Below are 13,840 nucleotides of genomic sequence, written 5' to 3'. Positions count from 1 at the left end.
ATACTGTTTATTTGATTTCCCAAGCTGATTAGAAAACTATTCCTGTTTTACAGACTAAGTAACTCAATAAATGGAGGATGAGGGAACGTCAGAGGGGCTTGATAAATATTTGCTGTTAGCAGAAAGACTAACATACAGTGGTGTAGCCCTACTCTTTACTTTTGCTGTATTGTAGAACAATTGTAGAGAACAAGTTCTCTGAGCTTCAGTGTCTACATCTATAAAATTTGGTTATCTCCTAGCAAAGTTACGAAGCTTAGATGAAGTAAAGTACCTAGCACAGTGCCTAGCCTACAGTAGATTTTTAGCAAGTATTTATTTGTTCCTTCATCCTTTTCCGCATCAAGAAAAATTACATATTGAGTTCTTTGTTTACAGGGTGGAAAATTGGGCTATGCAGTTTGAAAGTAGTTCATATACAATTTTAATTTAAAGTTATACCTCTTGGGAATTCCCTGGTGGTCCAGTGATGGAGGCTTCATGCTTCCACTGCTGGAGGCATGGGTTTGATCCCTGGTTGGGGAACTAAGATTCCACAATGCCGTGCATAGCGCAGCCAAAAAAAAGGACATTTAAAGGTTAATAAACTTCTTTAAAAATAAATTAACTAATTAAAGTTATAGCTCTTAAAAGAGTAAGACTTGGTTGTCTAAAAAAAAAAAAAAATGTACAGCCAGAACACCTTAATTGCCAGTGATGTTGGGTAAAATAATCTTAAACTTCAGAGAATTGAGTTCAGAACCAATTTTTAAAACTTGCACCGTTTGAACTTAGAATTCACTGTAGACTTTTTAATAACATTCTAGCCTACTTGTCTTCCTAACTGGTTGTGCAGTTAGAAAAAAATTGATACTGGTTTTCTATAAAGTTACATGTATAAAGTCTTGGGCTTTATAGAAATAAATGTGAATAATGCCTTTCATCATCTTTATCTCCATTTCCAAGAACAGTACCTGGCCAGTAGCAAGTATTGAGTAAATATTTATTATAGAATTTAAGGTATCTAATTGCATTTAAATCTAAATGTTTATATATAGACACAAGTATTAAAAGTTAATTACAAGAGCCAAATACATGCTAACACGTCTTGCATGCTACAGTTAAAAATTCTAACCTTTAGTTCATTTCTGTAGATTATCCTTTTTAAAAAGTATAGACATAGCCCTGTTTTCTTCTCACTTCAAATTCTAAAAGTTATTTACAACCCATGAGGGTTTATAATTGAAAACTTCAACTGTAACATTCCTGTTGTGATTCTTGAATTTTTTTTTTTTCCACATCAAGGTACGAAATGATGAAGGAAAAGTAATTCGATTCCATTGCAAATTGTGCGAGTGCAGCTTTAATGATCCCAATGCTAAGGAGATGCACTTAAAAGGGCGAAGACACAGACTTCAATATAAAGTGAGTAAAATTTCAGCTGTTTTCCCTTTTTATATGTCTTGGAACATTCTAGATTCAAAAACAAGGCATCTAAATATAACTAAGTCCATGAACTCCCACTCCAGAACTGGCATGTAATGTCTCACATAGAGTCAGATGTTTAGTCTTTATTGACTAGTTTGTTATACTTAGGAAAAAATGATATCATATTTCATTACTTGTAGTGGCAAAATAAAGCTATAACATTATTTGGATCAAGTAATCATGTAAAGACAATTGCATCACAGGAAGTGTTTGAAAGAAGTGTCAGGTCTCCATTCTTTTCCTTTATCTTGGCAGAATCCCCACTAAAATGAATTATGAGATGAGGAATTCTTCATTGAAAACACTTCAAGTGATAAGTTAAATCTAAATAGTGTATTCAGAGTTTTTAATTAGGTTGGACTAATGCACTAGATTCATGTTTTCTAAACACAGAAGTGAAAGTTAAAATAATAGTCTGTTAAAGGGCAATACATTTATATGAAAAGAAACTTTTTGACCCCACACTCAGGTATCTAGAATCATTTACTTACAAACAAAGGAAAATTAATATCTATCAGTCTTCTAAGGATTTCTTTTATTGGTTAGCACTAAGTTATGTACGTTTTACATACTAAATGTATAACTTTAAACTTTAACAACTAAGAATTTTGGGAGTGGGAAGGAAAGAAGAATGTTTATGAATGTATTCTGAATTTTTCCTCTGATTCAACTTATTTTACTGCATTTACTCTTAAAATAGGAAATTTGCAAATAAAAGCCCCTACAATGAAAGAATATGTGGGATTGTATGATTTAAAGATACGTGTAGTAGGTTGTTGGAGGGGTTGCTGGTTTTTCAAATATCTTGTCTGTATTAACAGAAAAAAGTAAATCCAGATCTGCAAGTAGAAGTAAAACCCAGTATTCGAGCAAGAAAGATTCAAGAAGAGAAAATGAGGAAGCAAATGCAGAAAGAGGAGTATTGGCGAAGAAGAGAAGAAGAGGAACGCTGGAGAATGGAAATGAGGTTAGTATCTTTAATAGCACGATAAGTGGTGTAGCCTTTCTAAAAAACGTAGCTATTCTGAGTATGTGACATCCATTCAGAGCAATCCAGATTTATTTAATATACTTTTTTTTAGATTTATTTATTATTTTATTTATTTATTTATTTTTGGCTTTGTCAGGTCTTAGTTGTGGCACACGGGATCTTCATTGAGGCGTGCAGGATCTTCGTTGTGGCACGTGGGATCTTCGTTGTGGCGCACAGGCTTCTCTCTAGTTGTGGCATGTGGGTTTTCTCTTCTCTAGTTGTGACACACAGGCTCCAGGGCACACGGGCTCTGTAGTTGTGGCACGCAGGTTCCAGAGCATGTGTGGGCTCTGTAGTTTGCGGCACGCAGGCTCTCTAGTTGAGGCACGCGAGCTCAGTAGTTGAGGCGCGTGAGCTCAGTAGTTGTGGTGTGCAGGCTTAATTGCCCTGTAGCATGTGGGATCTTAGTTCCCTGACCAAGGATCGAACCTGCGTACCCTGCATTGTAAGGTGGATTCTTTACTACTGGACCACCAGGGATGTCCCTATTTAATATACTTTTAGTTTTCACTTCTCAGGAAGATCTTAGGTCTAGGAGAGAAATGCATTAAAACTAAGTTATTGACTATTCTAATATTTAACTGTGTCCTTGGTATTAGGAATTAAGTTGGAAATGGTATCTTATATATATTTAAATACATAAATAGTTTAATACTATAAATAAGTGCCTCAGTTTAAAACAAGCAAAATAGAACATTTGGTTACATGATGAAAATATCCAGAATATCAGATTTAGTAGCTTCTAGACATTAATAATGTGTGGGTTTTGGGGTGTTTTTGTTTTTGTATCTCAGGAAACATCTATTATAAAAACTTCAGAGGCTCCAGGGAAGGAGAAATGAGAAACATGTTCAAGAGATATGTAAATGTTTCGTTTTACTGATGTAATTGGCATATCTTTAAATGGTAACAATTAACTGGTTTTTATTATATTCGCAGAGTTGTGCAGTCATTACCACAATCAATTTTAGAACATTTTCATGACCTGCAAGAGAAACCACAAACCCATTAGCAGTCAATCCTTATTCCCCCCCACAACTCCTCCCTCTACCCCCTAGGCAACCACTAATAAACTTTGTCTCAATAGATTCACCTATTCTGGAGATTTCATATAAATGGAATCACAAAATATGTTGTCTTTTGTGTCTGGCTACTTTCACTTAGCATAACGTTTTCAAGGTTCATGCACGTTATAGCATATATCAGCACTTCTTTTTTATAGGTGAATAATATTCCATTATGTGTATGTATCATATTTTGTTTATTCATCAGTTGATGGACATTTGTGTCATCTCCACTTTTGGGCTATCATGAATACTACTGCTATGAGGATTTGTGTACAAGTTTTAAAATATAATTAAGATAAATATAAACAAGTGTAATATATGTGTATTCTATAACCTACTTTTTTCATTTACATACCAACTCTTTTAAAAAGTAAGCTAGAATTATTTTATCTTATTTTCCATGGCTACATAGTATTCTCTTGTGCAGATGTAAAATTTTCCTTATAACCAATTACATATTGTTAGATATTTAGGTTTTTTACAGTATTTCTCTATTATAATTATTACATTGACCATCCTTGAGGCTATATTATTGCATAAATCATGATTAGTTGCTAATAATAAAGTCTCAGAAACGAAAATGTTTGACTGGCAGATACCCATACGTTTTGCCTGTACTGGATAGTTTAACTGGTTCTCAAACTTTTTGGTCTCAGGACCTTTTATACTCAATAATTACAAAACTCCAAAGAGCTTTTGTGTATATGGGTTATAGCTGTCAACATTTACTGTATTAGAAATGAAAACTGAGAAGTTTAAATATTTATGAATTAATTTTTAAATGACTTTATGTTTGTTAAAATGTAGTTAAATATTGATAATTATAGTATTAGATCAACCATATTTATTAATGTGGATAAATATAATATGCTAACTATAAAATAACTATATTTCTCCCCCAGAATAATGAGAATGACATTGTTTTATATTTTTTCAAATCTCTTTAATGTCTAGCTTAAGGTAGCCTGATTTTTCTATCTACTTCTCTGCTCAACAGGTTGTGATAACACATTTTGCCTCTGGATAACTCCAGTGTACACTCATAAGAGAATGAGAATGGAGAAAGCAAATGTCTTGTTATTATTATGAAAGTAATTTTGATGTCATGGATCCCCCTGAAGGTGTCTCAGGAACCACCTAGGGTCCCTGGACCACACTTTGAGAACTGCTTCTATAACTTATTAAAATTTCTGCCAATGAGAGAGTGAAACATGAAAGACAGTTTTGTTTCAACTTTAATTGTTTGTATTGCAGGCAAATTAAATTTTTATTTCATGCTTAACCACTTACATTTCTTCTGTGGTGAATTGCCTGTTTATTTGTTTAACTTACCTGTTGTTGATTTGTACAGATACTTCTTATAGCTATTAACACATTATTAACATGTTACCTTTAAATAATCTTTGTTGTTATGTATGTATCGATTTTTATTTAGGTATCTAAATCTATTTTTCTTATTCTTTATGAAGTTTCTGCCTTTGTAATGCAGTGGAAATTTTTCTCTATACCTAGATTACACAGTTACTTCCTCTTTTATTGTTATATCAAATATTTATTAAGCACTTACAGTTTGCCAGGAAGTAGCACGTAGTGTGTTAGACACCAAGTATGAATTGGTAAACAATGGATAAAGGTCCCTGCCCTTATTTAACATAAACAGCTTTAGTAATAACAAAGTATTCAGTACTGGAATGAACATGGTTTTCCAGAGCCTTCAAGCTCAAGACCTAAATAACATAGAAGTATGGTTCTTCCTGTCCTTAGTGGGATGACCTAAAAAGCACTGCTTATTCCCGACTGAAGAAATTGGTGGTTTCTGCAGTGCTACTTGAGAAACATACTTCTTTCTTATGTTTTGTGTTAAACAAATTTGTCTGGTAAAAAGTTAGTTGTTACAAAACTTTGCTATGAAGACAGGACTACCTTGGGAGTTATTGGTATCCTAGTTTGAAGCTGAAAGCGAAGATAGAACTGAGAAGGAGAGAGTGACATGGTAAAAAAGAAACTAGATTCTGAAAATGTTGACTATTAAAACAGAGGCTACACACAGGCTACACACTAGCTGCCCACAGTCCAAGTTCAGTCCGTGGGTGTTTCATTTGGTACACATGGTATTTTTTGGATACCAACATGAACCAACACTTACCATGTATTACCATCTGTATTCCCTTATGGCAATAATTAATAGCTGTGCTGTGGCTCAGAGCATGTGCTTTCTTCTTTACCATAGTTCCTGTCACCCTTAACATGTCCCCAAAAGTGAAACACGGTGTGAGTTGCCATTTATCTCAGTTGTTTTTCCTCATTGTAGAGAAGTGTCTTTGTCTCTCTGCCTGTATCAGTTGAGGAAATTAAAGGTAGTCTTCAGAAGTTCTCTCTTAGAAAAATTAGGAGAGAGCACATTTCTTTGGAGACATGAAGAAAATTTCTGAATGTATGCTTTGAGTCTTTCACTCACACACATTGTTGGTCTGGTCACATTAGGTAGGCATTTAAGTTTACAGTCTCCTGTAAAGAGGGAGAGGTTAGAAGGAACTCTGAGGTTTCTGGTGCTTGTTCTTTCAACCCTGTCTTCAGGCTGTGAAATGTTGTTTTGCTTTTATCTTTGTTTACTTATTCTCTTTTCACTGGGATTCACTTCCATTTACTGCTAAAGCAAATAAAGGTAATCAGATATAGTAGGAGAAAAGAGATGTAAGCTAGACTGTTTTGGGCTATTTTTTAAATTGCTTTTTATATCATTATTGATTTAAATTCTTGGGTTGTATTTTTCTTATAGACTTACAGTATCATTCTCTATGTTTCAGACGTTATGAAGAGGACATGTACTGGAGAAGAATGGAGGAAGAACAGCATCATTGGGATGATCGCCGCCGAATGCCTGACGGAGGCTATCCTCATGGTCCCCCAGGCCCACTAGGCCTCCTGGGAGTCCGACCAGGCATGCCTCCTCAGCCACAGGGGCCTGCAGTGAGTGTCCACTTTGTTTACATAGGGGGTGAAAGTGTAAGACTGGCTCAGCATTGGAAGATAACAGTTTGGGGAGCTAATTTTTAGACCTAATAATATCCAAGTCCCAATGTAAGTTTTTCATCTGATTTAGAATTTTCCCTCCTTTTATTACAGGTTCTCAACTTGTGTCCTTATTTATGAGGACTTCATAGAATTTCCATGCATCTTTCTTACTTTCACTATGAGTTAAGGGAGCAGAGCTTCTTTTGCCAACTCTTCTTTCACATAAGAGATTTTCTTGCCTTTGTTCTTTAGATCGTCAAGAACAACTAATTTTGAAGGCAGTTGCTTTGCTTTCAGAATTATTCTTATCTTCCCATTACCAGTGGTTTAGAGTCTTTTTTCCTTTTTCAAATTATGAAAAAAAACCTACCACTACTTCTAAATTAAGTGCAGGACAAGGGGTAAGTAAATGGTCCAAGATGAGCACACAGTGGATGTATTAGGAGAACTGTAGGCAAGAGCTGCATCTTGAGAGTTTGTGTTCTGTGGAAGCTAGATAAAAGAAGACATACTGGGCTTCCTTGGTGGTGCAGTGGTTGAGAGTCCGCCTGCCGATGCAGGGGACACGGGTTCGTGCCCCGGTCCAGGAAGATCCCACATGCCGCGGAGCGGCTGGGCCCATGAGCCACGGCCGCTGAGCCTGCGTGTCCGGAGCCTGTGCTCCGCAATGGGAGAGGCCACAACAGTGAGAGGCCCACGTACTGCAAAAAAAAAAGAAGACATACCTGGGTTATGAGGAATATTTCATATAAGTTCAGACTGCAGAAAACAAGATGATTTTATTCTTTGTTCTGTTTTCTAGAGGGCACTTAGAAGGGAACAGCAACAAATTCCTGCTCTTAAACTATTCTTTCTCATTTGTCTTTCCATAGAATAAGTATTTGTGAAACTTGTTTTATTAAAAGCAAAACATTTCAGAATCGCTGGTTGTTAAAGTTGAGTAGAAAGTATTTTTATAACCTTAGATGGTGTGTATTATAATTTTACTTGTTTTGAGGCAAAGCATGCATATATATACATAGATGCATACTCATTCTTGATAGTGTAACTTTCCATAGTTTACATGTTTGTTTTTACTGAGATGGAAAGAAGGGAAAAGATGGCTTTAAATGGACATTTTGCATAATTGACTTTTTTATTGAAAAGGTGTCACAAACATATGTATAGTTGAAAAATAATAATTTACTTTTGCTTGGGAAGCATTTTTTTTTAATGAAGTTATCTTTTTTGTCTTCTCCAGCCCTTACGTCGTCCTGACTCATCTGATGATCGATATGTAATGACAAAACATGCAACCATTTATCCAACTGAAGAGGAATTACAGGCAGTTCAGAAAATTGTTTCTATCACTGAACGTGCTTTAAAACTTGTTTCAGACAGCTTGTCTGAGCATGAGAAGAGCAAGAGCAAAGAGGGAGATGATAAGAAAGAGGGAGGTAAAGACAGGTGTGTTTTCAGAGTTTTTTACTTTTGTGTAATTTTGGTTTCCCTTATGTGGACTTCTTATACTTGAAATAAAAGTTACAAAGACTGAAAATTCTCTGTTGTCAGTCTACATGTGTTATGCTTGTGTTAGATATTTAATGTATTCAGCTGTTTTTTGCTGAAATGAAAAATAACAGAATTTCATACAGTCTCCAACCTTGTAATTTTACTCATTTTATTTAAATTTATATAAAACTATTTCAAGTCTGTTTTCAAAGCAGCCTTTATAGTTTTCAGTTGCATTTAGCTGCTCTTCAGTTTTTATTTATCTGTTGCATCTGTTTACTCTTTGTTTTAGCAGCTTAATTTTCCTTAACACATTGACCCATAAGTGAATAAGCTCAAGCTTTAGCAACATCTTTCATATCAAGTTTGCATTATGATCTATAACTTTTCATTTTCCCCTTAACCATTTGGAAATATCTTTGTATATATTGAACATGACTTTTGTTCTAATTTGTAAAGTGAGACGCAGAAAAGTGTTAGATGGCCTTCGCGTTGCAGTTGTCCTTGTGAGAACTTATCTCTTGATTTATTAATTTATCCATATTTCTTATCTAAGTGAAGGACACTTCTAAAAATATTGAATGTTTTTATACTGTAGTTGATTGAGAATTTTAACGGTGTAAAAGTTATTTCACTTACTATTGTGTGTTGAGAGATTATCGTGGTTCTGGTTGAGAAGGGAAATGTCATAATATAACTTGATTTCACTGCAGAGCTTTAAAAGGAGTTTTGCGAGTGGGAGTATTGGCAAAAGGATTACTTCTCCGAGGAGATAGAAATGTCAACCTTGTTTTGCTGTGCTCAGAGAAACCTTCAAAGACATTATTAAGCCGTATTGCAGAAAACCTACCCAAGCAGCTTGCTGTAAGTATTATGGAAATGTTCATTTTTACCCCTTGTCTGGTTCAAAAGTTTTTGGCAGGACTAACTGTGCTTCAGCTTAATCTTAAGCCTGCCTTTAAAGTTTTGGTTTGACTTTCCGAATTGAATTTTTTCCTGATTGTACAAATTGGTAGAACTGTTTTCTACTTTGTCTTTTTAGGTTTTATAGTGCTCCTCTTTGGCATGAAGCCATCTTGCTAATTTATTTTAAAATATAAAATTGCAGCACATGTCCTCTTCCTGTTCTTTTTTCCAAGAGTTGAATCATTAAGAGATGAGACTTTAGGGAAAAAAATGGGGGTTTTTTGTTTTGTTTTTTAAACAAAGCCCATGTATGTAAAGCAAGCTTAAATTTTTAGAATTCATGAACTTCTTGCCTATTTAGTTGAATATATGTTTTTAATAAAGTATAGTAACTAAAATAGAGACTCTTTCTGATTTGAATTTCCCCAGTTTTATTATGATTACTTTCAGTTTTCTACGTGTTATAGTCGTAGGTCTTAGCTCTCACTGTCTCTCTTCAGCAAATTGTGGCAATGCACAATTAGTAGAATATCCCCTTTTGGTCCTACAAAAAAAACTTTTTTAAGTTTGAATTTTTAAAATTTTTATATAGTATCTTGTCAGAATCACAGACTGGGATTTAAAATAAAGATTTCTTGAATAACTTAATGTATAAAACTTAGTTAGATATTTGAAATCCAAGAATTGACATTTCATTGGTAATATGTATTCCACAGTAATGTCAGAATAAATAGTACCTGACCACAGCAGAGCAACCGATACCAAAAGGGATAGTGAAGCATGCTATTAAACTTGAGCTCTGGGCTTCCCTGGTGGCACAGTGGTTGAGAGTCCGCCTGCCGATGCAGGGGACACAGGTTCGTGCCCCGGTCCGGGAAGATCCCACAGGCCGTGGAGGGGCTGGGCCCGTGAGCCATGGCCGCTGAGCCTGCGCGTCCAGAGCCTGTGCTCCGCAACGGGAGAGGCCACAACAGTGAGCGGCCCGCGTACGGCAAAAAAAAAAAAAACTTGAGCTCTGACGACTGTGGCACTTACTGTTGTTTGCTTTATATTACCATTGTTCCAGATGTGAAGTTTCTTACTGTAGATTAGTCTTTTTAAGTATTAGGAGCCAAGAGAATTGTCATTGTGTGTCTACTTGTTACCCTTTGTTGACGCTGCTAGAGCAATGAAGGGGAGGAGACTCAGAAGAGGTTTGAGGACTTTGAAAAAATTATATAATTTGCGAGAAACATCTTGATCCTAAATTGTGGTGTTTAGTAAATCTACAAAGCAGGGGGGCTTCCCTGGTGGTGCAGTGGTTAAGAATCCACCTGCCAGTGCAGGGGACATGGGTTCGAGCCCTGGTCTGGGAAGATCCCATATGCTGCAGAGCAACTAAGCCCGTGCGCCACAACTACTCAGCCTGCGCTCTAGAGTCCGCAAGCCACGACTTCTGAGCCCGCATGTTGCAACTACTGAAGCCCACGCGCCTGGAGCCTGTGCTCTGCAGCAAGAGAAGCCACAGCAGTGAGAAGCCCTCACACCACAAGGAAGAATAGCCCCCACTCGCCGCAACTAGAGAAAGCCCGCGCGCAGCAATGAAGACCCAACACAGCCCCAAAAAACTACAAAGCAGAAAATACTATATCCTAACTAAGTAATTAACAATTACACTAAAAGCAGCATACTCTTTCCAAATCATTCTATGTACTTACTGTACAAGTGGATAAGCAAGAGAAATAGAATTTATTATCATCATCATTGTCATAGTTAATGTTTATATAATTATTACTATGTACCAGGCACTGTTTTAAGTGCTTTATATAGTTAATTCATTTATTCTTCCAACAATCCTATAGGTTAGATAAAATTACTGTCCCTATTTTATAAAAACAGGTAAAGGGGAGTTAAATAATTTGCCCATCTTCATATCATTAGTAAAGTAGCAGAGCTAGGATTTGAACCTAGATACTGTGCTGTAAACAATCCGTGTAATTTCTGTGGAGTCTTCATTTGTTCATATATACTGAGACTTATTTCATGTGTACTGAATTGCAGTGAATCCTGGTTTTTCTTCTGTTGATCAGGACTTTCTGCTCCCTGATAAAATGTAGATCTGTTGAGTTCACAGACAGGGTACACTGGGAATGTTTGAATTATGGCTCCTGTTAGTTTCAGATATCTATTTTAGTCTCATTCATATTCTGCAAGTACTTAACTACCCAAGATGCTATTAGGAAGGTACGGTAATAAATAGGGCAGTGTTTCTTTTATCCAAGAACTCATCATCTAAGAGAGACATACACACATACAAATAACTCATATGATACAAGTAATGGTAAATATTAGTTCAACAAAATTCTAAAAGGAAAGAGGAGCAAGAGATTTATAATATTTGCATGTATTACAAGGCTTCTTGGGGGAGTAATATATGATCTAGTCCTTATAAAATGGTTAAGGTAGTGAGAAAATGAAAGAGACATAGTGAAACTGCTTTGTTTGATAATGTTAAAAGGTCCATCTAATTTCCTGTACTCTTCATTACATAGGTTATAAGTCCTGAGAAGTATGACATAAAATGTGCAATTTCTGAAGCGGCAATAATTTTGAACTCATGTGTGGAACCCAAAATGCAAGTCACTATCACCCTGACGTCTCCAATTATTCGAGAAGAGAACATGAGGGAAGGAGGTTGGAAAGCCATTAAACATTCTACTTTCTATGAACTTTTTTTTTTCCCATTTACCTACTCTTTAAGATGGCATTAAGCCCTAGAAGGCAACATGCTGGCATTACATATGAATTCGATAGATTTGACGTATATAGCAACCAGTTTTGCTTAAGATCATTTCCCAGATCTTTTATTAATGTCTTTTTAGCAATGTACTTTTATATAAAACACTCATGGTATTATTGATTTTCTTGATTTTTTTTTCTTTTCTTGCTAACCTCAGATTTCTGGAAAAAAAAAAAAAGTTCAAAATTATTCTTACCAGCATAGTTGACCCATGAACAAATTAAAGAAATGTTGCTAGTGAGGGGCCACAAATTTAACTTCTGTTAAGTTCTTGTTCTTGTCTTAAAAAAAGACAAGAGAGTTCCATAAATAAAATTGGTTAAATATTCATAACACAGTTTAAGAGGCATTGTTATGTATGTAATCATGGATTTGGCTTGTCCTGAGGTAAATATTTCTGGTTCTCTGAGGTTGCTCTTTGGTTTGAAGCGTTTTCATAAATGCAGAGCATCCTAATGCACGTAGATTTGGGCATCTGACCCCACTATTATACTAGAGATATTGAAAACTAAATGGTGTTGGCATAGCTAGTGAGTTACAGCACAATTCAGGGTTTTTAAACTTACTTTACAATTGTAGAATATGAAATCCTGCTGGTGCCAGCAATGTTGCTTTAGGGACTATTGTGTAACATTTTCAAAGCTTCAAAAGCTTTTAAGCCAAAAAGCATGGTCAGTGTCTGCCGTATGTTGGTTCTGTTGTTTTATGGGTCAGATAAAATTTACTTTGTTTCCTTTCATGTTGTTTTTGTACATCTTAATTTGTTGATATGGAGTTATAGTCTACACTAATATTTCTTTGTGATACAGATAGAGGAGAAAAGAATACTTAATTTGTCTAATAGCATAAGTAGGCTCTCAATTACTGTCCCTTTAAATTTGTTTTCTTACAGCAAAGCAATTTTTTTTAAGGCACTGGGCTTTCCACAACCCAGGAAAAGATAATTTTTACTAAAAATGCGATCATTGGGAGACATGTCTAACTTTGCATACATTATACATACACGATGTATCAGGACTTGTATGTTGTGTAAGCTTTGCATCTTAAAAATGGGTTTGTGTAGAGGATCTTTTATATGAGCATGAGTTTTCCCACTCAAGGTCTGGCTGTGGATATTGCTGGAAAAACAGTGTCTGAGTCAATCTGGTCAATTCATATGCAGCATATGACTCTTAGGATTTGAAAAAGAAATCTTTGAGATTATGTTATAAATAATAGTTGCTGTATTTCATATGAAATTATACTCATATAACCATTTAACTTTATTTCAGAGCACATCTTGTCCAGTCATATTTAGGCTTGCTTAAATTGGTGCAGTATCAAGTAATTTTATTTTGTTGCAAAAGTCTAAAGTTAATAGTATCATATTTGTAGTAGTCTTTAATAATCTATCCCTTCTAAAGGAAACAAAATTATACTTTTGTCTGACCCAGACTTGAGTTATTGTTCTGAATTTCATAAATATTATGGTGAGAGAAGTGGTCAGTCCAAAATTGAAAGATTTTACTTCAAGACACTGAGCTGAAAAGTTGGATGTGCAAAAAGTGTAGAAACATTGATAGTGTTCTTTGCTGCAGATAACTGCAGTAAATCATGTCTTTAGCTTCATTATGAAGATTGCTGCAGAATAACGGTATGTATTCTCTCTCACTGCAGCTCTGAATGCTCTGTGTCTTAAAATCATTTAAAGCCTATAGCTTGCTTTGGGGAGTTAGTACAGGGGTAAGGAAGGCTTTGCCGGAAGAGCACTTGTAAATCGTGAGACTGGCGACTTGCGCATAGTTGTGGTAGCCTCTTAATGCGTAATGGTCCTGTTTGATACCAAAAATTATTTAAAGGAGATGATTAAATTGCCCAAATAACTGTTAAACACATTACAGATCTATTTTATGTTACTGTGTTTGACAGTTAAACATTAAGTAAACATTTAATTGACTTGAAGCTTGAAATGTACAAAATGCTCTAACCCTTGCTACAGCGTCTCTTCTGTAGCAAGTCAAGTATTATGTGTGTTTTTTTCCACCTTTAGCTTATCAGGCCCGGTCCAAAGCCTTCTAGCAGAGGGAATTGATTCCTGTCAGG

General features: G+C 35.5%; 1 protein-coding gene across 2 annotated transcripts in view; it reads left to right on the top strand.

The window, feature by feature from the left end:
• The window catches only part of ZFR (zinc finger RNA binding protein), a 77,113-nt gene that overhangs the window by 35,250 nt on the left and 28,023 nt on the right, over positions 1-13,840 (top strand). For both annotated transcript variants that reach the window (XM_082652595.1, XM_082652596.1), the window contains 6 exons: positions 1,285-1,404; positions 2,289-2,434; positions 6,375-6,537; positions 7,823-8,028; positions 8,787-8,937; positions 11,511-11,652. In XM_082652595.1, coding sequence (XP_082508721.1) covers positions 1,285-1,404; positions 2,289-2,434; positions 6,375-6,537; positions 7,823-8,028; positions 8,787-8,937; positions 11,511-11,652 — 928 coding nt within the window. The remainder of the gene's footprint in view (positions 1-1,284; positions 1,405-2,288; positions 2,435-6,374; positions 6,538-7,822; positions 8,029-8,786; positions 8,938-11,510; positions 11,653-13,840) is intronic.

Source organism: Grampus griseus (assembly GCF_964374135.1).
Source record: "Grampus griseus genome assembly, chromosome: 3".
In the NCBI taxonomy this organism is placed as follows: domain Eukaryota; kingdom Metazoa; phylum Chordata; class Mammalia; order Artiodactyla; family Delphinidae; genus Grampus; species Grampus griseus.
The sequence above is the reverse complement of the archived record's forward strand: the minus strand, read 5'-3'. Positions and strand labels throughout refer to the sequence as shown.